The 27,118-nt window shown below is 35.9% G+C and overlaps 1 protein-coding gene across 2 annotated transcripts in view; it reads right to left on the reverse strand.

The window, feature by feature from the left end:
- LOC133835105 (homeobox protein cut) overlaps window positions 1-26,626 on the reverse strand; it is a 79,388-nt gene extending 52,762 nt beyond the window's left edge. Inside the window, exon 1 of one of the 2 annotated variants that reach the window (XM_062264988.1) lies at window positions 24,764-26,626. In XM_062264988.1, the coding sequence (XP_062120972.1) occupies window positions 24,764-26,023 (1,260 nt within the window). In that variant the 5' untranslated portion in view covers window positions 26,024-26,626. The remainder of the gene's footprint in view (window positions 1-24,763) is intronic. The other variant, XM_062264986.1, reaches the window with a different exon arrangement.
- Between the last annotated feature and the right edge of the window lie 492 nt (window positions 26,627-27,118).

Below are 27,118 nucleotides of genomic sequence, written 5' to 3' on the forward strand. Positions count from 1 at the left end.
ATGTTTTGCTCTATTAGCAGTGAAATCAAACAAGAAAATTAAATTATATAAGACTGTGTAGAATATCATCAGTAATTAAATTCAACTGAATTTGTTGTGCTTTCAAATAATTGGGAATAATGTAAATATTATAAAAGCCTTTTTAATACGAATTACAAATTTTGCAGCTGCTAAAATGTTTAATTTTTTGTATAACTGAGTTTGTAGCGTAAATACATAATTAGGAATAATTGTAAATTATATACAAATTAAATGAAATGAATATCTTTTTATAACTGGTTAAACACAAAATATGAAATAAGCTATGAAAGATCTGATTTGTATTAGTAATATCTTAGCATGCAACATTAGCATCGAATTCTTTCAGAAAGTAGCAGTTGTTTCCTATGAACAACATAAATTAATTATATATTTTTCTAGTTTCTAGCGACTATTCTAATAGAAAGAAATGCTCGGGAAACAAAAGAAAGAAAATCACTTGTTTCTTTTATTAAGAGAAAAGTTAATCGTTGCCAACAAAATTAAAAACTTGAAATTATATTATAAATAATAATGTTATTTCAAAATTTGTACTGGATAAAACATCCACACACAGCGACTGGGGCAATTACAGGGTATTAAAAGCCGTAGAGAAAGCAAGCAGCAAAAATTGTGAGCTGCATTTTAGACAAGTGCAATCGGGCGGCATTTGTGGGAGTTGATGCCGTGTCTATAGGGATCCGCAACTTGTAAGCGCACTATCTGTGTATGCAACTGTGTGTGTGTGTGTGTGTGTGAATGCTTAAGTGTTTGTGTGTATGTGTCTATTGGTGTGCATTCAAGTGGTTGTCTGTGTGCGCCAAGAAGAACTCATCATTGAAGTGGCAATAACGAGTGTTGACGGTTATATTGAAACACAAACTGGCAACCCCATCACTTGCAACATGCCTCCTCTTCCCTCTTCCCTCTCCCCTAACCCCACCCCACCCCACCTCTCCACTTGCCACATCTCTACATCAAAGGCAAACCAATTGCGCTGCACTGTCTGCAGGGCACATAAAGGAAAGAAAGAGAAAGAAAAAAATAGCGAAATTATTGAATGTCTGCATCAGAGCGTTCAATATTCGTTGGTTGCGTGTATCTTATCCGCGTTTGCGTTCACATTTTAATTGGCGAACAAACTTTTGCAGTCAACGTTGCCCAAGGTGTCTAAGAAATATATGTATATATGATAGAGAGAAGACGAGAAGAGAGTGAAGTGAGTGTGAACTACCGCTACTAGCACTTATCGCAAGCTAAATAATTAATCAAGCCAAACAAAAGCTCGTCGTTGTCGTCGTAGTCGTATGTGTGTGTGTGTGTGTGTGTGTGTCACGCCCAGGAAGTGACAGTTTCGAGGCGAACGTCAACACCACGTCGCCATCGACGCCAGCGTCAAGCGTGTGAAGTAGCAGTTGATTAATGAGCTGCAGCCTGCAGGCTGCTGCTAACGTGGCCAACCAACTCAGTCTGACTTAGCAACCAGTTGAAGGCATCTCTAGACGGTAAGCTGGGGAAATGAGCTGCAAGCTGACGTGACCCCAGCATAGACAGAGATGTAGAAGATAGATAGATTGGCAAAAGGAACAGCACTAGTTGCGATTTGAGCATTGGACAAACAGCATTAGAAAGCAAACTGGCTGCTGTCTGAGCTGGGATTTGGTCTAGCATAAGAAAGAAACAGCCAACCAAAAGAGCTATTGTACAATCTTAAAGATTGCAAAGCTTCCTTTTGCCAAAATAAGCTTAATTGCGTAGAATTTAAGAGTCTGTTAGGTATCCGAAAATTAATGAAATATGTTAATTAGCAGCAAAGAAGAGAGAGAAATAATTTTATATACATAAATATAATAAAATTCAACTCATATAAATTGAAGAAGCGATAAACCGAACCACAAATAAACACAATAAAATCTATTCAACTCCAAGCTAATGGAACATCGTTATAGATATATATAATTTATAATTTCGCTAATGCCATTACTAAATATTCAATTCTTTTACTCTTATATCGATATACAATACATAGATACCAACAATAATAATATAATTTATAATTTAAAAGAACTTTGGGCATTGCAGGCAATAGATACTATATCGATATAAACACGTCTTCCTAACTTAATAGGTTAAGTAAGTGACAGGAATAACAAAAATAAAAATAAACCTCCAAGCAAATGCATAAAAAAATGTTGCAGCTTAAACATATCTAAAAAATTGTATACTCAATAAAAAAAATGTATAATTATTTACAACAAATTAATAAAAAAAAAGCAGAGAAAACAGGAGAAACGCACGAAAGCATTTAAATGATAACCTTTTCTAATATTCAAAGCTGGAAGGGGCAACTTTATCAACCCATAGATACAAATTAAAGAAATGACACTAATGAGATTCACAACTTCTGCGTAAATTTAAATTTATAGCTAATGCTTTATGGTACTTTCAAATAAATGCTCAGCAGTTGCCAACCTGAAACTACCGAGTGTTCTATAATTAGAAATCCTTGAACAAGCAGCGCAACTCAAACACACATTTGAAATGTGAATCAAGCAGCCATTCGAGTGTCTATGGCAACCTAATCAACTCAATACAAAAGCATCAACAGCAGCATCCACAACAACAACAACAAGCGCATCAGATGGCAACGGGTTTGGCTTGAATCGCTGGCATTGCATTGCTTGGCATCCTTTAGAGTACCACAAATGGCATACCATTCAGTTGCACTCTTTTCATTAGATATCATTGCACGTACCACACGGCGTATGCGTATTTTTGCTATTTACACACTCCAACTGAATGCGCGTGTTGAAGCTGCTAAAACGAAATTAAGCTGCTGTTGTTGTGTCCGCGTCGCAAATTGAAATGCATAACAGCAGTAGAGAGTGAGTTAGTGGGAAATGAGTGCAGATGTTGCCGCAACAGCACAAGCAACAGCAACAACAACAACAAATAATCTCTGCCACAAATCAAGTTACGATTCTATAGAGTTAACTGCTACAGTTCCCAGTACCCAGTTCGCAATCGCAATCGCAGTCACAGTTATAGTTCGAATTGCCATGGCAACAAGATTTCAATGCAATTGAAATTTAATTTTGATTGATTTTCCAGCATTTTCTAGCTGCATTTTACCAGAAGTTTTCCCCTCTTTTCATCTCTTTTTTTTTGGGATTTTTGTATGTGCTCTGTGATTTGTGCCACGCCTACAGTGCCGCATGTTGAGGCAAGTGTTTGCGTTGGCGTTTGCAATTTTTCAAGCGCGCTTCTTCGCTCGGCACGTGACCCATTTTATTTTGGTTGGGTTTTTGGTTTTGTTACCTAATATTTTACTGCGTTTCTCTTCTCTTTTTTTTTAGGTCTGCTCTGACTCTGACTATTCTATGTATCCGGGTTTAAGGGCAGAAGGAGAAGAGTGCGTTCCAGCTAACGGCCGGAGCCGATTGAAATGTAATCAAAAATTGTAGTGTAAAATGCAGCTAGCGCGTTTTCAAAGCACCTCCCAAGTGCTTGGCTCTTCGTGCTTCACGGCATCCGGCAAATTCTCTCGCACTCGTGTCGCGTGGCAAGTGTTTTAAAGCAATTTGTTTGGAATGCACGGCATGCAGAAATAAAGCACACAAATTGCGATAGTCCATCGCGATGCAGAGTGGCATATTTTATATACTATATATGCTGCTCGAAACAGATTTAACGCAATTGCAAGTCTATTTAGCATTCAATTTTCAACTTATAAATGAATCATTTGTGGCCTTCAATTCCCGCTAAGTATGGCCACAATTCAATAATACCTATACCAAAGCATTCCGAATAATGATAATAATTCTGATATAATATTAAGAGAATCTATAGATATCATAGTTTATATCATAGTTTAAAAAATGTTGAGCACTGCTTTATTTCCGTTTTTATCTCACAGTCTAGCAAACTCGAATGTAGCTTTCTTACTTGTTATTTATATAAACACGGTATTTATAATATCGGTATAAACCCATCTTACCAACTTAATAGGTACAAATTATTATCAATGAAAGTACTTCAAAATTTCAATTTATATAAAAATAACTAAACCGATAGACCTAAGAACCTAAGTTTCATTCGATAGACTTGAGGTTTGGATCAAAAATATATACTGTAATGAGTTGTAGTTTTTATATTTGTTTGTTTCCTTCACTGATTAAATAAATATTACAAAAAAAAAAACCATCTTGAACTCGCTATAATTAATCCTCAAATGTATTATTAAATTCCAACAAATAATACGAAATTATTATGCATAAATGCTAACCAAATTTGCGACTTTCATTATTAGTTAAATAAATTTTCATAACCTACAGTTAAAGATTGCACAACCCACGCTACGTATTTGTAACGCCAGCGCTAGAAAGTATGCAACACTTTCATTCCCAAGCTCGCTGCGAACTGAGCTTGTTGTGTTTTTGTATGTGTGTGTGTTTTTTCCTGTTTCTTTTTTTTTGGTTCTCAGATTACTTAGCGCAGACTGAAATTAATTAAAGCAAACTGAAACATGACACGCACTCAACTGCATGGCTAATAAGCAGCAGCAGCAGCAGTAACAGCAACAGCAGCAGCAGCTCGGCTTTAGTAAGTGCTTGTCCTCGCCCGCTGAGCACGTGCCAAGCCCCTCATGGGAGAGGCAAGAGAGAGTGGGGAATGCGAGGAATGGGAGCATAGAACTGTGGTTAAGAGGCGGGAGGAGGTCTGTCAAGCTGATGTCGGTACAAGCATTATGACAGCATTTACACTTTAGCTGCAGGTCCGTTTGTCGTTGCCAAGGATTAGAGGCTCTCCCAAGGACTTTGCAGCTCACAAGCTCACCCGCAAAAGGCTTACGACAAAACTGGACTGAACTGGAGCACGAAGGAGTGACCAGTGTCCATTAGTGACGCATACACATTCTGGAGTTGGAGATCTTAAAGTCGCACACAAGACTTTAAAGTGTTTGCCACTATGCAAATACAATAAATCCAAGTTGCGGGCAAAAACTCAATTTAAGCAAAAATGCTACAGGATGAGCAGCTGCCTGGCCACCGTTAAGAATGTGGAAAGACAGTGTGGCAGTTCACATGCACAGCCCAAAACAAATTCCCATCCATGCTCCGTGCCAAAAAAATGCGCGCACAAGTAACGGCAACAAACAACGTCGCAGTTTTTTCGTCTCTGTTGTGTTTGCCTTGCGAGCCCAGCTGAAGGCCAGAGGATAGGCCACCGCAGCAAGGACTAAGGACAACCACAGCGACAGCGACAACGACAACGAAAACGACGATGACGATGGCATGTTGAGCATGCACTAGACCCATTTCACTTTGCTTTCGCAACGGGCCAAAAGCTGCACTTCAACCCGCCTCCCAAACAACAACAAACCCCAAAAATAAACGAAACCTAACGAATGAATTTAAATATGTCAAATACCCTTCAGAGTTCAGTGTAAAAATGATGCGCAAATAAAAACCGCAGATTATTTTGTAATCCACACCAACTGAATGCCCAAATGCCACAAAAATAACAACTATTTTATTTGGCACATCGAATATGAATTTTATAAAATGAAAAGATAGTTGGAACTTCAATTCTTTGGGCAATATTTGCACTATTCATTTAACTTTAAAAATTCAAATAACTATGGTTGATAGAAGATGAAATCTTTAAATAAAATGTAAAACTAACTAACAAGGAAGCAAAAGTTTCTTATTTCGAATAACTAATATACATAAGGCTGATAAAGAGGAACATCTTTGAATAACATTTTAAGACTAAGCACATTAAGCCCCAATTAATCTGACAAGTTTTTCATAGACAAAAAGTTTTGGAAAGATTTGTTAATCTATTCTCACAATCCGATGTATATTTTTTTATATTCCAGAGACTAATCTTCTTGCTCCAAATTCATTGATATCAAATATGAAATCTATCATATAATGAAAAGTTTCAAATTAGCATTAAAGTAGCTAACATAGAAGTAGATGAACAAAAGGAAAGAGGTTTATAGTTTGGTATATTTTGTACTATTCTCTAACAAAATTGATATGCCCAACGCAGAGTAAAGAAAATAGCCTGGTGAGATCAGAGGCGATGCAGCACAAGGAGGTTGAGTTTGCAGCTTTGCAACTTTATTTATTTTCTGTGTTTTTTTTTGGTGTGTGTGGCATGCCTGCTTGAAATTCATTTTTCTGCGTGCTGCACACGATGCACAGCAATTCGGTTAGAAGATGGAAGCAAAGGCCACGTCCACACACACACACGCACACACAGACCAACACACACAGGTGAAGCTGCCTTAAATGGATTTGCTGTGGCCATCAGCAGAAATGTGTTTATTTGCCTGTCCATATGTGCAAAAGGAGCTGCGAGAAGTAGACTTGGAATTCGCCTCGCTTACATCCGAATAGTTTTAGATGCCAGTCGCATGCTAATAAGTATGCAAATTCAATTCTCAAATCAACGAAAAACACACACACACACACACCTATACGTGATATTAAGGAATAATGAAGACACTTCCTGCTCCACACAAACTCGAGACTGGCTTTCATTACAATATTTAATTGTTGGCTTCAAGAAGGTAAGCAAAGAATTTATTGCAAGACGACTTGCACACATACTATAGATACCCTAGAGAAAAATTTAAATTTATTGCGACCTTCAAAAATTTGTGAATTCATTAATTAAATGCAGACTTCATAAAGAAACTGACCAGAATAAAATGTAATGCTATATTCTAGGAAAGTATTGGTTGCTAAATAATTAAATGTAAATTGAGCCAAGGAAAATTCGAGTCAACCATTTAAATGAAAATTCTTAGAAAAGAATAATCAATTTTATCGCATCTCTTCCCGGAATTCGTTTAAAATAAAAAATATCAAAAGTCGATCGCAGGATAAATATGCAAAACTGGCTTGCGACATATTTTTTGGCAACCACAGCCGCTGCTTCAATTATAAATTTGCCATAGAATTTTGCGTTATTTTGCCGAGGCGTAAAGTGAGTGACATTTTGTGGTCAGTTGATGGACAGTTTTGCGCATTTGGCCTGTTTGCCAGGAGGGACAAAAGGGACACACAAAGAGAAACACACACACGCACACACGCACACTCTATGCTGAAATGTCAGGCTCAAGGGTCAACTGGGGGTTAACAGAGTGAGCAAAGAAAGAGGGCGAGAGAGAGAGAGTGAGTGTTGAAGGGGGTGTGGAAAGTGTTGCCACTGTGTTGTGGTACAGTGTGAGCCACAAGTTTGTCAACACTTGGCCAACGTTTGCAGACATCGACTTTGACGTCACTCAGCGAGTAAAGAGTGAAGCGAGAGCGACAACATGAATTGGTCACGATCACTTTGCCTTTATTGTTTTTTTCTTTTTTTTATTCTGGACCTTATTTCCTTGACTTGTGTTTGTGTGTGTTGATTTGACGTGACTAATGGGTCGTTAGGCATTGTGTGCTGCGAGCAGCGAACTGGCAGCAAAGATGTCAAGAGAAACAAAGACAGGGAACCAGGGACATGCTCGAGTTGGCCAGTTACAAATTGGCTGCCGAACAACGATGCAGCTGGGAATGGCAACATGGGCAACATGAGAGGCAACAAGACCACTAGGCTAATTATACGCACTGACCTCAACACTCGCCACTTGCTACTTGCCACTCGCCTACAAAACTCGACTCTTGCCACTGCGTTGTCAAGGGAAAACCGCAAACTCCGAAACTCAGCAACCACATAGATAAGTTTAACACTGATTAATCAAGCTGAACTTGTCTTGGACTCACGTTGTAAAATGTTAATTTGACATTTGCTAAAATGCCACAGCCTCAAACAGCTGCCAGTGTGACTCACCTGCAATGACAAAAAATAAGAACAAGAAAATGAATTAGTAATTAGAATGGATATTTGAGAATGTCACAATTAAAACGATATCAAACTTGGGAATACTTATTAATATATTTTACAGAATAATGCAGTATACAGCATTTTAGATAATTATTATTATTATTGTGATGCATTTTCATAAAATCAAAATATTCAAAATAAATTAGACATTAAAATTTTAAATAAAATGCATTACAAACAAAAATATACTTTTAGATACCTAGTGAATATTATCTTCTCACGACGTCAATACATTAAATGACATTTTTGTGAATTTGGCAATTTATAATAAAAACTTTGAGATACTCATTTATATACATATTTTAATAAATTCGGAAAATTTCACAATAATTATTATTATTATTGCAATGAATTTGCTGTAATCCCAAAATCAAGATACACAAAAAAGAATTAGGAATTAGAATTTTCAATAAAAATACAGTGAAAATTAAGACATTCTTTAAGATACTTAGTGAATATTTTAAGAGCAGCAAGAAAATATTTCAATGTGTATTTTAAGGACATTGAAAAGGGGAAATTACTGTGAAATAAAATAATATATAATAACAATCATAGTGAAATTGTAGTAATCATAAAATTGAATAAGAATTTTCAATTAAAATATATTTGGAATGATGATTATTTTAAGTGTTTTGATATTTTAAATTCCGATATTCAGTTTGGTAATTCAAGCAGTAAAATTCCTATGCAATATATTTTGTACATTCTAAATAAAGAATTTAGTTTAACTATTATTCCTATTGTAATGTTATTGCCAGAAGACATTTAAAATGCATCTAAAGTACATGTTATAAATTTGTCGTACTCTTTAGTTAATAGCTTTTTAATTGAGGTGCATGACTCCATTCTTAAGTAGGCTTAATCTGTCCATAAGTGAGATACGCCTCTTACATGCTGTTCTTATATACCATTCTACCTTCTAAGCAGCCAGTAAACAAGTAATTCATAAATCAAGCTAGATTTAAGCTTGCAATATGATGTAAAATCGACAATGCTTACAATCGCATTGGCATAGTTTAACCTTAGAGTATTTGCGGCATAACCTTTGTCATTTTGGCATCGAGCAGGCCAATGCACAGATTAGACTGTGTGGCTGGTCTGTGCTATGCTTGTTGATTTGCATATGACATCATCGCGGCACAGCAGCGAAACTTTTGCGCAAAAACAAACAAAACTTCGGAATGCAAAAGGCAACAAGCGAAAAGAGAAGAAACAAGTCAACACACAACACAGTCCAACGACAGACATAGAGAGACAAAGAGACTGTTAGTTGGGAGTCGCCGTCACCGTCGCCGTCGCCGCCGTCGACGTTGCAGTCAAATGATTTGCAACTCTGTGTAAATTTATTTGCCTGCCCCCGCCGACAATGCCGCGAGTTGAGGCAATTATTAGTTGGCAGTCGAGACGAGCACGAGCACATCATAATTCCAAGAGGCTGCCAGCAACTGCAAGCGGCATCTGCAAGCGGTTGCATGCCCCCTGGTGCACACGAAGGCCGCAAAAATGTTTGATGCCGCTGAGATTTGGTCTGCCATTCAACTATGAATATGCACAGTACATATAACATAGTCAACGAGTCTAGAAGCTGCCGCTGCCGCTGTTGCTATTGCTGCAAATGCCCCGCTGGCTGCATCGACTGATTGCTTCGTTGGTTAGTTTTGGTTGCCAGTTGAAGTTGCTGGCGATTTGACGTTGATGAAGTGATTAACAATGCCATTGCTTTTGGCTCTTGATATCGTTTAGTTTATAACTTGCCCAGGGTTCACAATGGTCATATGCCAGCATCCACTCTCGTATCTCTCAGCAGGTGCATGGCCTGGCAATGACAGAATTATGCAAATTCAAGCACATCGAGAGTGCTGGAGAAGGGCAAATCATGAAGCTGCAATTGGAGCTAAAATAACCTTGCGGCTACGCAATGGGAGGGAGTCTGTTCATTGCAAGAGTAATTGGGTTACTGAGGTCACTTCAAATCAACAATTCTACGTTTATTGACGCTAATCAATGACGATTTGCTCATCAATGTGTGAACTTCTAGAGCCACTAAAATTAAGCATTCTAAAGTAACATTCAAAATTGACTAAGTAAATGTTAAAATATTAAACATACCAAATTGAAAAGATGGTGTGAGATTTGTAAGATTTCAATTTAGTTTATTAGTTTTAAGTTTGAAGACGCATAATATTTTAACAGCAATTGTCTAACATAGCATAACATTTATTTCTGACTATTTTTAATCTTGAAAAATTACAAGAAGTTTTAGAACTTATTTAAGAAATATTTTTGAATGTCAAACAATGACTGTTGTAATGGTAATAGTATTTTAATGGAACTGTATAGCAATATACCAAATATAAACTTTAGTATATTTTTATATTTTCACCATATTGCAAGATTTTAAGAATAACGTCGTACTGTTTTGGATTTTTTTTTTGTATTTTTCATAATTTTTATTTTAGTACATTTGAAGAATAATACCGTATGACTTCATTGAAATCTACAAACTTCTTAGTATTAATCAAAATATTTGTTTTTCTATTAAAACGAATGAAACTAACTTTAAATTGAATTCCTTTACATTATTACCTACTCACGTCAAAATCAAAATTATATTTCATAATTTAAATTTATTTACTGCACACGATGTTGAATTAATATACCAATAAATTATTACTTTTTTTTTTTTAAATATTAATTAATTCATAAAGCTGCCTCATTCTTGTGTCTCTGTCTCAAACTAAGCACACGCAATTAACAATTATGAATCATCGACGGAAATCATAAGTTGGCCACTTGGTTGATTCAACGTGGCAATGTTGAACTAATTATATTTATAGACTTGCCCTTGGCTTGCTTTCAACGCGTGAATGGCTGCGTCCACTAGATCGTGATCGTGATAATCATCGTCACCACAATAATCATCATCATCATCGTCATCGTGCGAACGACACGAGTTTCAGTTGAGTGAAATTGTGTGATTTGATTAGGGAAAGTTCTGTCGTGTGCAAATTGCAACATGTGAAAGAAAAATACGCCAAGTAAAAGCGAAAGTCTTGAAAGCCAAATTGAGATGAGTAAACACACACACACACACACACTCATAAGTTGGCAAAGATGTGCCGTTATAAGCCTTGTCAGCGCGGGAGACACGCTTCATGGGCTCAGTGTCAAAGTGTTTTGTTTCCAGCACATCACAATTGTGTAATAAAAACAAAAAAAAATAGAAATGCGCTTATGATGCGCACAACGTGCCGCGAGGGCAATCAAAATGTCCAAAATACGAAAAATGAAATGATATATTGTGGAAATTTACTGATGCATTGTGAACTTGTCAAACGCACCGCACAGTCATCGACATCGAAATCGACAATAAAGTCTGCGTTGATTTCTCATGCATAATGCAAAAGTGCAACTCGAGACGCTGAAAATTTCTAACAATTTTATTTTTGTGCGTTGTCGTCGTTGTCGTCTCTCGACACAAATCAAATAAATGCGACTGACGCGACTACGACACGGCAACGTCTAATATTTGAAGAGCTCTCCAGACCAGACAAAGCTCAGACGGCTACTGGGCTTTAGTTTTTTGATACTCTTTATGTGGGTCTTGGAGTGCTGCTAAGAAGTGGATGATGAAAATGAATATAAAAGGTGTGACAACTGAGCTCTTGAGCCAAATCTTATACAAATTCAAGATTATTTTATTCAATTTGAAATGTGATTTGTCAAAAGGGTTTATTTTGGTAATTTAATTTGTGAGAAAATTGAGTATTAAATTATGAAAATGATTACTAGAAATTTGTTTGATTTTTGGAGATTACGGAGTTTTTTTTAAATGTTTAATTGCATATATTAAATATCAATGATTTCGAGATTATTGTTTCAGTTTTAGTTAAAACTTGGTAAAGATTTTATTTTCATAATGTTATTATTAGTATTATTTGTAGCGAACTGGAGTATTTACATAAGGAAATTATTTCTAGAAACTAGATTAATTTGTGCAATCTTAAAGAAAATTATAAAATGTTTAGCAGATGCATCCTAAATTTCCTAAGTTCTATATTGGTTCTAGATTATGTTTTCGAATTATATAAATAAAATATAAGAATTTTATTTTTTTAATTTATATAAATACTCAATTTTGTTATAAAATAAATTAAAAATGAAATCTTTAGCTTATTATTTAAATTTTCTTAAAAAAATGATTGATAAAAAAAAATGTTTTGATGTAACTCACAAAAAATTAAAAACGTTTAGCTTTTAAAATAAACAAATTGTGGTTCCAAATTATTCTTCAAATTTTCAAAAAGACTTCGTAAAAATTCCTTGTGATTAACATTGTTCAAAATTGTAATGATTGCTATAAACTAGCTTTATTTAGGCTACTTATGGAACATGTTCAACGAATAAGTATTACAAACAATCAAAGTTACTATACATATTTTTTCATTCAATTCCCAGCTCTGGCAGCGTATTAAACTTTCGTTTCCTACTCACAACTTTCTTGTCTTTCAAATGCTTTGTGCCAATCGAATTCAATTAAACGATTTATTGATGGTACAAGACAAGAAAAAAAAATACAACTCTTTGGCATTGGCATTCAATTTGCTGTCATTTTGGTTTGAGGAATTTCGAATGTCATAAATAGAAGACACACAATGAAGACAGAGCAACCAGCGCATAACTATCGAATCAAGTGGAAGCGAATCGAATATGAAAACAGTTATCGACAACATCTTGTCACAAAATTGAGACATACACGTCCCAATAGAGTCATCTCGCATAACTGCAGTTGAATTAATTAAAATGCAAATTTTGTATGCTGCAGACCTCCCCGAAAACTGCATTAGAGATACACAATGTGCACTCATTCGTGCAGTCATATTCAAAACATATTCACATGCATACATTCGTCATCAATTTCGGACTAAGTGCAATGCCGATCTTGTCACGGACCAGAGTTATGTTTATTGATTTAGCTGTCAAATGCATTTTTGCCAGTCATTTGCATAACACTTGGTGTCTCATTCAGACTCGCAGTCGAAAATTTGAAATCCGAGGCAAGTTGAGTGCTGCGACAACTCTGCAACTCTCTTGCATCCAATCTAACTGTAACTACAATTTCAATGCCTGTGTGTGTGTGTGTGTGTGTGTGTGTGTGTGTGTGTGTGTGTGCATAGTGGGCGCTAAGTTATGATGGGTGTGGTCAAAATGAAATGGATAACCATAAATGTTGTGTGTACTTAATTCGTTATTCAAGTCGAAACGCTTTTCAATTGTAACGCAAGCAATAAGTTTGTCGCAATAAATCAACTTCTTGTTATATTTTCGAATAAATATTCTACCAATTAATGCCCAAAGCACTATGCAAAAAGATGTGTGCATAAATTACACAAGATAAGAAAATTGATAGATCTACTTGCACAAAACGATAGGAAAATAGATTTATGGCCACTAATTCTAATCCACAAATACAAGTAAAACTGCATTTAAGATTTTGTCACTGCATAATTCAAATTCTTGTAATGAAATGCAAAATAAATTATTATATTTATGCCAAAACATATTCATATAAATCAAACTAACGAATAAATTAAATCGGAGAAAATGCAAAAGTGTTCTGCATGTTTCAATTAATTTAAATTGAATTGTACGAACTGCAAAGTGATCTGAGTCAATCAAAAACAAATACGAAAGCTCAATAGTGTGGTATTAGTTTTTAAATATACCGAAATAAATGTACCACAAAAATACTACAAATATAATAAATGTTATATTTGGTATATTGATATAGTGCTACGCCCAAAATATACCATAAAGTGCAATATATACCTTCTACCCTATAGGTGGCCGGTAAAATAATTTGTTATTTTAAAATGGGTATATTAAACTAATTTTCAATTCATTATAAACAAATTGCAGCTTATTCATATTTTATAAATACAACATCTAATATTGTGAAAGATTGTTAAATCTTGAATGCTGTTTATTCTTTCAAAGTTTACTTATAACTTATTAAGTTTATGGTTAAAAAGAGTAAACTAATCTTGATTTCTGAATATCTCAGGAAGGAAAAGGGATCTACTGAGTTTTGGAATTTCTTTTCATCACAAAGTATTGTATTTGAAACCACTGTGCGTGCATATGAAACTGGGTGACACTTGTCATACACAGCACAACATACAGCACAGCACAGCACACACACTCATACAATTTGTCAGGTGGGTGTGTTTCTGGTTCTCCTTTTGCCCCCTTTGCGTGTCACGTTGTTGTCGTCGTCTAATCGGGGCTTTTACTTTATATAATGGCAATGCAATTTGGTGTGACTCTTTGACACACATACCAGCGCACACTTATACACACCTGTGTGAGTGTCAGCGTGTATGTGTGTTAGTCTGTCAAGTGGGCAACAGCAAGATTTATGTTAAATTTTTAATGACTCCAGAGGCACAAGCAAGAGAGAGAGAGAGCGACTCGGACCTACAGCTCAGGGGGCAATGCATCAATATTGAATAAAGACATTTGCAAAGCAACCTTTGACCTTTTTTTTACACAAGGGTGTGTGCTACAGATACAAATCGGGCAAAGGCAACAACAGGTGCAATTCATCGTTAACCATCAGTTGTGGCATTAACTGACAGCTATAACTCAACTCTCCGCCACAGCGGGTGTCATTGAAAAGGTTTTTGTTTTGTTTTTTTTTATATATTTTATATTTGAAAGAACCTTTCAAAAGCACTCAATTGACATTTTGTAGTTTGGAGTTTACTTAGTTTGATTTATGCGCTCTGCTTAACGAATTAGAATGAAGTGAAGAGAGAGGGAGAGGGAGAGCAAGTGAGGGTGCTATCAAAACAACAATGAAATCAGTGGAATTTATCGTTCACCTGAGTGCAACAGTTTACAAAATTCGAATTTAGAATTTAGTGAAGAGTTTACAGTCGAATGATTGTTGTGTCGTGTTTTGGTTTTTTTGGTTTTCACTGTCTATTTGGGCTTCATTAAATTTGTTGAATTGGTTTCGACTGTTCAGGGGCAGCACTGTTGTTATGCTGTTGTTGTTGTCTCTCACAAATCTCTGTTACAATTTGTTGGCCACCCAAAACTCTCTGACCAACAAATGTACATGGCCATTTTGCGGAAATGCGGGAATGGAAATTGAAATAGACTTGGGCATGGCTGCGATTGCGAAATGGACAGCGACACGTAACAACAACAATACAAATACAAATACACACAACACACACCACTCACTCTACACTCTTATACACTTGCACATTTCGTTAGCTGTCATGATTTATTGTTGGGCTCTTTTGACAGCCATATTATTTTCCAGCCGCTTTGCCGCATGTCGTTGTCGCTTTTGTCGCATTTTCATTGTCGTTGTTGTCGCTTGTCGCTTGTCGTTTGCTTGTTGTTTGTTGTTCTTATTGCCGTTTGTCACTTCAAAGTGTTGCGGTGCAAAGCGAAGGAATTTTCGGGCAGCATATTTGGTTACACACACACACATGCTCTATTTTAAGGTGTATGCGTGTGCGTGCTCAAGTTGATTAGATACCTGGAGATGGCCTTGAGCAACAATTGAGAATTTTGTCTCACGCTAGGCGGCAACTCTGCAACTACATTTTAGCCAAGATTAGTAGGAAACTGTTGCTCAAATTGAGCTTTTGCTTGAGATTATTAATTAAGCTGCAGAATTACGCACTAACCACACAAGTGAGAGCTTCAACTAATGCAACTTTCAATTATAATCATTAAATGTTGTGCAAAATTTATAATTCGCATATAATATATGTTTGAAATTACAACAGATTCTAGTGAAAACTAATTTAGGCCACACCTCACACATACTAATATCATAAAAAATTAAAATATAGAAATGAGTAGACAAAATTATTTTTTAATTTATTGAAACGAAGGAATTAACTCATAGTTATTTCAATTCATAGAAAGAACGATATGATTTTTAATTTAGAATGACAAAGTAAAGAAATACGCAAAATTACACATTAAAACACATACATTTTAAAAAAAGAAAATTGTAAAAAATATGCAATCATATTGACCTAAATTATTTAAATAATGAAATACCCAAAAATTTGCATTTAAACAAATTATAAAAGGGAAATTTATTTTTTCCGAATTTAAATTCGAATTCATAATTAATAAAATGTATAGAAAATATGCAATATTTTTCATTTAAAATATATATGTAAATATTTTCATAAGAATATTCATGAATTTTTAACATAATTTATAATTAATTAAAACTGCAACAAGCAAAATGAAAAATACCTAAATAAATGTGTGACTTCATATCACATTTTTCCATTAAATAATTGCAAATTTGTAATGCTTTAATTATATAAATATTTAATGCATTCGATTCTCTGCTAGATTATAAAACTCAAATGCCAAATAAGTATCACTTTTCGTTACTCACTACATCACTTGCAAATTAGATAAATAAATCAATAATATTGGCAAGCATTTACTTGGAATATTTATTTATAATTCAGGAAAATTCCAACCTTTACCCAAATTGTAAATGGAGCTGTCAACGTGTCAAAAAAAGTGCTGTTAATTAAACGTCATGACGTTGCTAGACTTTTAAAAGAAACCCTTCTGCAAATAGCATTGAAATGAAGCAATCTACTAAATCACTTCCGATTGATTTCCGTCAGCCTGCTCTGACAGCCCAAACTACTAAATAAAAACTTAAGCGAGCTGGCAAGCAAATTGAGCAATTGCGCTAAACCTTAAAAAGAAACTCACTCGACTTGGCCATAATAAAGCGCAAGTCTGGAAGTGTTGATGCCTTGACACTACCAAAAAAAAAAAAGACCATCACGCACCTCTACATGAAGGCACGTAAGTTTTATTTATGTGACTTGATGGCGTTTTTTATCACAATGCCACGTGATCGCTGATCGCCAGAGAGTTCTAACTATAACTGTAATAATAATGTGTGCGGCTAGCTGTAATGTGTGTGTGTGTGTGTGTGTGGACAATGTGCATCCATCCACCTTGACCCCAATTTATCAAGTTGACGCACTGCATTTGAAATGAAGCTCATCATCGATTTTTATCAACACTGTCGGCATCAGCGTGTAATAATATGGTGTGTATAGTATAGTATATCCCATGAGGTTTCGCTTCTGCAAATGCAAAGCGACACAAATGCTGTAACTGAACAGATTGTGGGACTGTGAACACAAAGATACGCAGTTACTAGACAAAAGATACATATCGTTTTCTTGCTTGCCGACGCCGCCGACGTTGTCTGACAAAAGAGTTTGCTGTCAGATTAACTAGCAAACTGTCGTCGTACAGTATGTGAGTGTGTCTTCCCCTCTCTCTCTCTCTTTACATATGTCTGCATATAGTTTGCATGATTTATTAAGTGATGAAGCCGCCGACGACGACGACGTCGACGAAGATGCCGCGGCATTCCAAGAATTCTTTGCAACATGATGTGTGGCAGTGCAATGTGTGGGAGCTGGAGGAGAAGTCTGGAAATCGTTACTTCAATCCACTTGTTTGTCTAATAAAGTCATTAAGCAGCTTCAAGATGCTGCCCCTGGCAACAGCAACAACAACAGCAACAACAGCTTTTGCCAGCAATCTGGCCAAAAATGCAAGCCAAGAGTGCTGAGGGCAAAACGTTGCCAATTAGTTGAGAGAATTTATATTGCTTTTTTCAAAGCACAGAGCGCAGCGAAGAAAATACGAGCAAGTAATTTCTTGAAATTTATATTAGATGCTGCCATAAATTATGGGACCCCAGAGAAAGAGGTCGCAATAGCTGCTTCGAGAGTCATTTCCACAAGCCAAGAAAAATGGCCAAAAAAAATAAAAGAGAGTGCAATCTGAACATTTTCCAGAGACAATAATAAAGAAAAAGTTTTGTGCAATTGAAAATGAATGAAATTCATTTGCAGCATATATAGAAACTTATATAAGAGTGGCTGTTGCAGCAACTGTGGAATTCTTAAAGACCAAAAATAAGTGCACGAAATGCGGGTGAAACTAAACAGCAGAGTGTCAACAACAACAGCTGGAGAGCATAAAGAGAGTCACGGCAGCAAACACGCAATCGAAACTGAGCGAAAAATGACAACATCAAGAGCTAACACGACAGCAACATTCAGGCAACAAACAAACATGAGATGAGGCACTAAAGTAGAGGATAATCAATAGCAACAGCAGCAGCAAAAAGTGCAATAAAACAGCAGCAACAGCAACAGCAGACAGCAAACAACAAACAGCACGCAATAAGAGCAGCAGCAGCAACAGTTACATAGCAAGAAAAGTAAAAGAGCCACAACAAAACGACACACATGCAACATGCAACAAATACTTGAGTTGTAAGCAGTTGTAGCTTGTGTTAATGTTGTTGTTGCTGCAGCAGTGCAAGCAAGTTGTTGCCAATGTTGCTTGTTGCTGTTGCTGCTAGTTGTTGGCAGTTATTGCTGTTGCTGCTAGTTGTTGCTGTTGCTGTTGCTATTGCTTGTTGTTGCTTTTAGTAGCTCAAGGTCAATGTAGAAGCTATTGTTGGTGCTGCTGTAGTTACTACTGCTCTGGTTGCCCCTTTTGTTGCTGCTATTGCTGCTTGCCTTTTTTTTTGCTGCTGCTGCTTTGCGGGGTGTTGCTCGCTCTGACAACCGCTTTGCGGTTGGTTTTCATTTCACACTAAGCCGCTTTGCCATTTGAAGTGCAGGGCTAAGCGCAGCTTCCACAGCAGCAAAGATAGAGATAGCAAAAGAGAGAAGCCAACTCAGCAGGGAAGCTGTGATATAGGAAAAGGAAGACATCGAGTAGAGTAGAGACAGACTTGCACACAAAAGGCAGTTAAAAGCTTATGAACACAGCGCGATACGAGTAGCAACAAATGCGACGACGATAAAGCGACAATGCCAGCAACAGCAACAACAACAAAATACAACTATCAAATCTGCAGCTAAACTGACAGCACAGCAGGGGCGTGGCGCATGCTGAGATATGGGGGCGTGGCATTCATACATATGTGCAAATGAAGCTCGAAAAGGTCAATGCGGGAGCAACAACTACAACTAAAGCAATAATATTCACAGCAGCAACAGCAGCAGCGGGAGAGCAACAGCAACAACAACAACAACAACAGCGACATTTACAGCAAATAACAAAAACTTCAACTCTAAATGCAACTGCAGCTACAATAGAAAGCTTGGCAAATTGCACAAAATATTTGCAAATATTGCGCTGCGTGCAAATTTTTTAACACCTTTTTTTTGTGAAGCAGCAGCAACAACAAAAAGTTGAGAGTTGAGGAATTTGTGTTGAATTGAAAAATGTATTATTGCCTGTTGTTAGGTTTATAGCTACGTTGTTATTATTGCTAATACTTGGAATACTCTAAGAGCAACTAAAGATATATGTAACTACAACTGCAGCAGCAACAGCTAAGCTGCACTTGAGAAACGTTTAAGCCTTTCAAGCAGATTTCATTGCAATGCTTAGCTTAAGCACACTAACAAGGCATTAAATGTACATTTTCATTTGTTTTGTTTTGTTTAATTTAACCAAGTATCTTTTACAATTCTGATCAAATAATATTTAACGACTATATTAAAGCATTCTTTAATAAACTTTGTATTTCATGCTAGTAAAAATATTATGATTTTTTACTTGCACAAATTCTAATTTACTCAATAGTAAAAAGCACAAAAAAACACTCACACTTTGATCAAACTAAAATAGAACAAAAATACATTTTTCATTCATGCTTACATACATATTTTTCTAGCCAAGCAATGTGTAAATATAAATCTTTTGATTCTCTACTAATCCATCATGTACAAACATTAGCTATACCACATTTTAGACAAGCTTTGGCTAAACAAATCCCAGCGATAATTTATAATTTGCATTACAAGTCGCGTTTGTTTGAGCTGTCGGTAATTAACTAAGTCTTTAATTTGTAGCACACATTTTTGTGTGTGTGTGTGTGTGTGATAAATTTTAACGCATTTATCACTGGTTAAAAAAAGTAATATGGTTTGCAACATTGCGTATACGCGCTGGTTAACCACACTTGGCGCGTTAATGAACAGAGTAGAGCAGAGCAGAGCACAGAATAAAGCAGCCCGCAGCAACATCAAATGAAATAAATGTTAAAAAATGTTTTACCAACTTTGCAATTAAGTGCAGCAGCAGCAACAGCAGCAGCGGCAACATGCAAATAATGCATTATGTAAACATCGAGATACATTTTACGAGTGGCCTCTGGCTGCTGCCGCTGTTGCCGCTGCTGTTGTTGCAAGTTCAAGAGGAAGAGGAAGCAGAGGACGGAAACAAGAGCGCCACGGCGTCATCCACAGACATATGTAAATACAACTACATGCATAACATATGTGTGTCACTCGCCATCGAGGGGGAGTGAGAGACAGAGACAGAGACGGAGACGGAGAGAGTAAGAAGAAGGGACAAGCATTGAGCGTGTGTTGTTGTCACTTTAATGGCATAGCGCCAATTTCACCTGTCGCAAAAGGCGACTCATGCCACACTTTTAGCTTTGTTATCCCACTCACACTCTTACATACTCAATTTTCGCTCTTGTTATACTCGCTATCCATAGAGTTGAAGGGTGTTATAACTTTGTGACTGCGGGGAATGTATGTAACAGGCAGAAGCAGACATTTCCGACCCTATAAAGTATATATATTCTTGATCAGCATTAACAGCTGAGACGATATTGCCATGTAAATCTATCCGTATTGGAGAAGGTATTGAAAAAATTCTTTTGTATGAGAAAAACTCTTCTTAGCTACTTTGCTTGACAATTTGCTATATTTTGAACTCTTTGGTATATTTAAAATGTAGTATTATACCAATATACCAAATAAAACCTATGGCATATTTTAGTATACCTGCAGTATACATATTTATTTTATATTTTATATATTTTAGGAATAATGCAGAACTATTTTTTTTTTCCAAAATGGTTAGCGGGTATCTCACAGTCAAGCACACTCGGCTTTCTCACTTGTTTTAACTGTAGTTGTTGTTGTTATTATTGTAGCAGCTGTTTTACTGCATGCTACCACAGCTGCCACACTTGCTGTTTATTTTGCTGCTATTTTACAATATTTTTCCGAGTGCTTTTTAATTTACGATGCCATCGCATTAAACGCATTTCATTCAAGCTTGTTTTTTATGGCTCGCTTCATTGCATTCATTTTACTTTTCTTGCGATCGTAATTATGCGATAATCATTATTGACACTTTCGGGAATTGCACTCAAATACAAGAACAACAAGCATTCAACTTGATTGAGATATTTTCTCAATTGCAGCATTGGAAAATAATGTCAAGACTGGTAGCAAATAGTTCATAAGTTTTAGTAGCAAAATATTGTTTTGCATTGTATTTTATTTTGTATTGTTAGCAGCTTTGAAACTATTATTCAAATTGCAATTTGAAATTGTTTTTACGAAATACTTTTCAACAGAGCTTATCAAGGATTAGCAGCACAACAAAAGAAATGCGTTTATTTGTTTGACCAATTTATGAATGCCCAACACACGCTATGCATATTTCATTTAATCAATATTCCAAAAAAAAAATGCTGGCTAATTTCATTTGTTGTGTTGTTTTCAAAACAGAAGCAAAAATTCAAACAATAGGAAATTTCTGCAGTTAATTTGCATCAAGAAATGATGAAGACAAACAAGCAATAAAACATTCAAGTATAAACGTTAAGATAGAAATATTCTACAAATAAAATAAGGCTACAAAATCGATACAGTTTTCACTTTTGCTGAGCATAAATTTTAACAAACAAATCATGAAAACCACATAAAATGATTTGAGGAAAAATAAACTAGCTAGAAATAGAGAATAAAAGTAGTTGCTTAAGAAACATATAAAATAATGAAAATATCTGCAGAAATCACAATAAAATATATTTAAAATAAATATCCCAATTCTGCTTATTAAAAGACAACTAAAAATTTAAATAAAAATAAAATAATAAAAAAATAATTTAAATAAAATAAAATTAAAATAACTTACAAGACAAATTCACTTTTTGTAAGTAAAAATAAATACAACAAATTAACAAATAGAATCCTCATAAGATTACTATCATTGACTACAATATTTTGAATTGAAAATAAGCTTAAGGATCAGAGGTATTAGTTGCTAAAAAGTAATATAAAATGAAAAAAAATATTCTAAATAATTGAATTACTAACTAAAAAAAATCCTCATTTTCCACCTCATTAATAGCTTGACTAATTTCCACAATAATCTTCTTCATACTAATTAAAGTGTCACACGAAGCAAATGCAATTTTCATATAAAATACACGCATCTTTTCTAGGTTATGCAAGCGAACTAATCGTCGAGCAAATGCAAAAATATTTGACTAACCTAAAGCACAAAAATTCCAATCTTATTAGCCAAGCTCGAAAATGGGTCAGCTTCTTCCAAGAAAGCAGCAAAATTAAAAGATAGACAGAGAGAGAGAGAGAGAGTGAGAAACTAAATTAGCAGCGATTAAAAAAGCGAGCGAAGAATACTCGAGAGCGTCTTTTGGCACTTGATTATTGTGTCCAGTTTGCCTCTGTTGCAGTGGCAGTTGCAGTTGCACTCTCTCTCACTCTCTCTCTCTCTCTCTGGTTTAAATAGACAACTGTTTGTATTGGGATAATTAAATTTGCCCTTTGCAATTAGGTGAAGGTGTGCGCAAGAAAAAGGAACTTGAAGCACTTGAATATCAAACAAGAACGTGAATGAGAATGAAATGTGAGCGAATTTCGCCACAAAATGCAATTAAATGCTGACAAAACAAAAGCTATGCAAAAAGTGTAAATTAAATGCAACAATTTGTTGTATTTGCAGTTGTAGTTGTTTCTCTTAGCCACAGCTGCAGTTCGTTTCAATTAGCCAACCGCAATGGGCATTTGGTCAGCTGAACAGTTGAACAGTTGAACAGTCTGGCAACTGGACAGCTGGACAAACAATTGCGGACGGCATTTGTCTAGAAATCAGCGTTGACCCTTTAACAAAATTCTGTAAATATTTAACAAGAGAACTGAAACAGAGCAATGCGTGACTCGTTGTTTTTGTTGTTGCTCTCGTTCTTGTTGTTACCATGTTGCCATGACTCGTGTTGAAAGCCAAAACACAAATGGTATTAGCCGTGGTCAGTACCTATTGTACACACTGCCAACGACGTCTGTTTGCAGACCTATATTTACATATACACACATATGTATATAGCACGTTTAACGCACTGAGAAAAATCAATCAAATGCAATCGCAGTGAAATTTGCATTTATATATTTATTTATATAAGCACAATAAATCAAAATTATAAATCGCTTTTTATCAATCAGTAAAAATCAGTAATCAGTAAAAAGCACAGCAACCATTTGAATATTAATTTTAATTTATATTTTTAACAAAGAGAAAACATTGAGATACCATCAATTCATTGTTATATACCATTTTTTTTATAATTTTGCCAATGCAAGACAAATTTGCATATAAAATAAATCACAGCTAATTTTATTAAGAAACGCAAATATATTTGTGGCATTTATTAATAAAATGAAGCGCTCTTTATTCATAGCTGGAGCTTTAAATCAATATTGCATTACATTTATTTCAATTGAAAATAATAATAAAATATATATTGCTTTTGTATCTTTGCCACATTTAAAATCAAAAAACGCCTATGAAAATATGCCAATAAATGTTCTATTTGATCAATGCAAATATGCTGGAAATTTTATGTTTTGCTTTGCTGTAAGCTTTAAATTCGAATTATATAATTTATCTATTTATTGCCGACTAAAAGTTAATAGTTTTAGACTTTAGAATTAGACTTAATAGTCAAAATATTACTTATAAATCAAGAAAGAGAAAGAAACTAACTGTAATTTAATTTAATTTAATAATTAGTTTACGCTTTTTTGTTTATTATATATTGTTTAGGTATAATTTAGTTACTTCATAATATTATATAATAAAATTTGAATTGCCATGTTATGTTAGTTGCTTTGACTATCAATTTGGTATATTTTGCACTCGATGGTATATATCAATTTTCCAAATACATCCTTTGGTATATTTATTATTTATTTAAAATAAACTGCAACTAATTTCATTCAGAAATAAAATGAATGATTGATAAGAACAGCTTATTTAGTTTAAGCGAATTAATATAATAACAAGTTCTTTATATTCAGTACTATTTCCTAAATGGAATCGTCAATAATTCGATTCAACTGAAATGCTCTAAAACTTCTCTACAATAAGTACACATTTGCCACATTTAATTTCACATAATTACAATCAAAAGATTCAATCTAATCAGCATAAATTTGCTCGAAATTTTATGTTTTCCGCTTTTGCATTGCTCAAAGTTTTCCCTTTCATTTTCTTTCCGTCTAGAACTATTAAAATAAATTACCATTGAGGGGCTAGCTGGCTGGCTGGTTGGCAGACAGTGGCTATGAATCATAGAGTTGAACGCGCATTTCGCAACTCATCCGAGTTTACACAATATTCTCTCGGTGTAAATATTGAAAGTGCTGCGTGTGTGTGTGAGAGTCTGTTTGTCTATCTGTTTGTATGTGTGTGTGCGTGTAAGTGTAAATGTGTGTTTGGTTGACCAGTCGGCAATAAAGCAAGCCAATTTGTGGCCTAATTCATGCCACGCATTGAGCTCGCTCTCCTCTCAGCGACTTATCAGCGTTGAACGATGAATCTATAACAATGTCTAATGACATCATTGCACAGCAACAACAACAACAGCTGGTATATAGATTTAGCTTTACAATGGGCGCAATGCCAAACTTACCTCATTATCAATGCCGCCGCCTCGTCGCATGCTGCCGCGCCTTATCAATGGCGTATTTCTGTTGCGTGCTCGCAAAGCTTCAATCTCCTTTTGATGCTTCTGTTTGTTCATGTAATGCTCGTGTTGGATTTTATGCTCATGCTCCAGTTTGTTCCACTGCTCGTTGGAGAAGGCATCGATGGCTTCATCGTTGTCCCCGTCGTCACCGTCATCGTTTAGGTTGTCATCCAGAAAGCTTTTCGGCTTCTCTGTTGTGCTTGGCTTGACTTGCGGCGATTGAGGCTGAGGCTGAGGCTTGACCTTCTCCTTGTCGCGCTTGAAGAGCCAATCAAAGACATTCCGCTTGGCCGCCGCCTTGGCATGACCATTGGCAACACTTGGATGCTTATTATTGTTGGTATTTTTATCAACTTCGACATCCACTGCCTGATCGTAGGCATCGTAATCCTCTTCGTTGGAGCTAATTGAGGGCAACTTTTGACTAAACAACGAATAGCGTGGCATTTGTTTGGCCAACTCGGCAGTGGCTGCTGCATCATCAGCATCCTCATCATAGTCCTCATCCTCATCTTCATCATACTCATCATCCTCGTCACCATCCTCGTAGCTCTCCTCGAGCTGTTGCCAGTTGGGGGCACGTGTGGCACGTGGTTGCATCCAGGCAGCGTAGATGCCATCGCGATCAAAGTAACGTGTGCCGCTCGAATTGCTGAACGAATGCGCTGGAGGGGCATCTGTTACAACTCTCGAATATGTTGCCGGGGCATTTGTGGTGCGATGTTGTTGCTGCTGTTGTTGCTGTTGCTGGTGGCGCAGCGCGGGGAAAACACGTTGCTCCCAGGCGGCATGATGACGATTGTGATGACGCAAATGATGCTGTTGTCCCGGCCCCGGCAACATGGCCAATTGCTCCAGTTCCAGCTTGGCTGCCGACGGCGGTTGCCTGTTGCCAACGCTGCCAGCGAGTTCGGCACGCAAATGTTGCTCATGACGCAAGTGATGATGTGAATGCTGGTGGCGATAGTCGAGGAGGCCAATGTCATTGCCGTTGCCATTGCCATTGCCGTTCTCCTGTGCCTGTTGCAGTTGCAACAAGCGTTGCTGTTGCTTCAGCGTGCCCGGTGCACTCGTTGTTGTTGTTGCTGTTGCCGCCGCCGCTGTTGCCTCATGATGGCGATGCGAATGCTCCTCAGCTGTGGCGCAGCTGAAAAGCACCAGCAGCAGCCACAGAAAATTAACCATGCTGCTGCCACGTCTCATTTCAATTTCTAATGAGTTATCCTCGACTGTAATGCCGTCGTATTGTTTTCAATTGCCTTTATTCTTTTCCTCTTCTCTCACTTTCCTCACTTTTGTGCTGAAATTTTCTTCGTTTTTTATATTCGTATATATGTATTTTCCTTTTATTGTTGTTCTTTGCCCGCTCACTCGGTGTTTTCGCTTTGTTGTTGCACGTTTATGCGTTCTTATTTATTTAAAGCATTTTTTTTTTCTTTTGTTACTGCATTTTCCACCATCAGCCATAAATCACTCACAGTCCACTTTCCTTCTCGCAGTCACACTGAGACACACATGCCAGATTCAAATAAATCGACAGACACTCTTCGCGGAATTGCAATTAACAACAAATATTTTAATTGAACTTCATTAATGTTGCCATCATTCGTTTGGCAGTTTCTTTAATTCACATAAATCTTATTGGTAGCTTTTAATTTTAAATTTTTTTTGCATTTATTTGCAGCAATTCGTTTATGATATTTCCTCTTTTTTTATTTAAATCTCTTTGGTGATTTTTCCAATTGTATTTTCAATGCTTTTTATTTTTAATATACATTTTTACTTAATGAATGCAATTTTAACAAAATTGTTTTATATTAATCGCTTTTCACACTAAAATGCTGTTTGTTAAATTTGTATTTTTATCATTTAAACTTTTTTACCACTCAATAACTTTTTTTGCTTTTCACAATCATTTTATATTTTATTTGTTTGTTTTATTAATGCTACAATACAATATAATGCAGTAAATTACAATAATTTTTCTTCCACTGAATTATTGTATACTTAAATATTCAATGCATTTTTAAGTCACATTTAATTTGTTATTTATTTAACGCGCGCGTTTTTTTCCTTTTGCGGTCTGCCAAAAAAAATCCACACAGATATGCGTTTATAATTTTATATGTTTATTTGTTAAACATATTTGAATTTGTTTTGCACGCACGCATAACAATGTATGTTATGTTGTTGTTTACCTCACAATTGTGAAAGAAGTTTGTTTGAATAGTTTTTGGATGCGTTGGAGACACGCGTTTAACCCGCACATATGACGACACGAAGCGACTTACAGATAAC

Source organism: Drosophila sulfurigaster, chromosome 2L (genome assembly GCF_023558435.1).
Source record: "Drosophila sulfurigaster albostrigata strain 15112-1811.04 chromosome 2L, ASM2355843v2, whole genome shotgun sequence".
NCBI lineage: Eukaryota > Metazoa > Arthropoda > Insecta > Diptera > Drosophilidae > Drosophila > Drosophila sulfurigaster.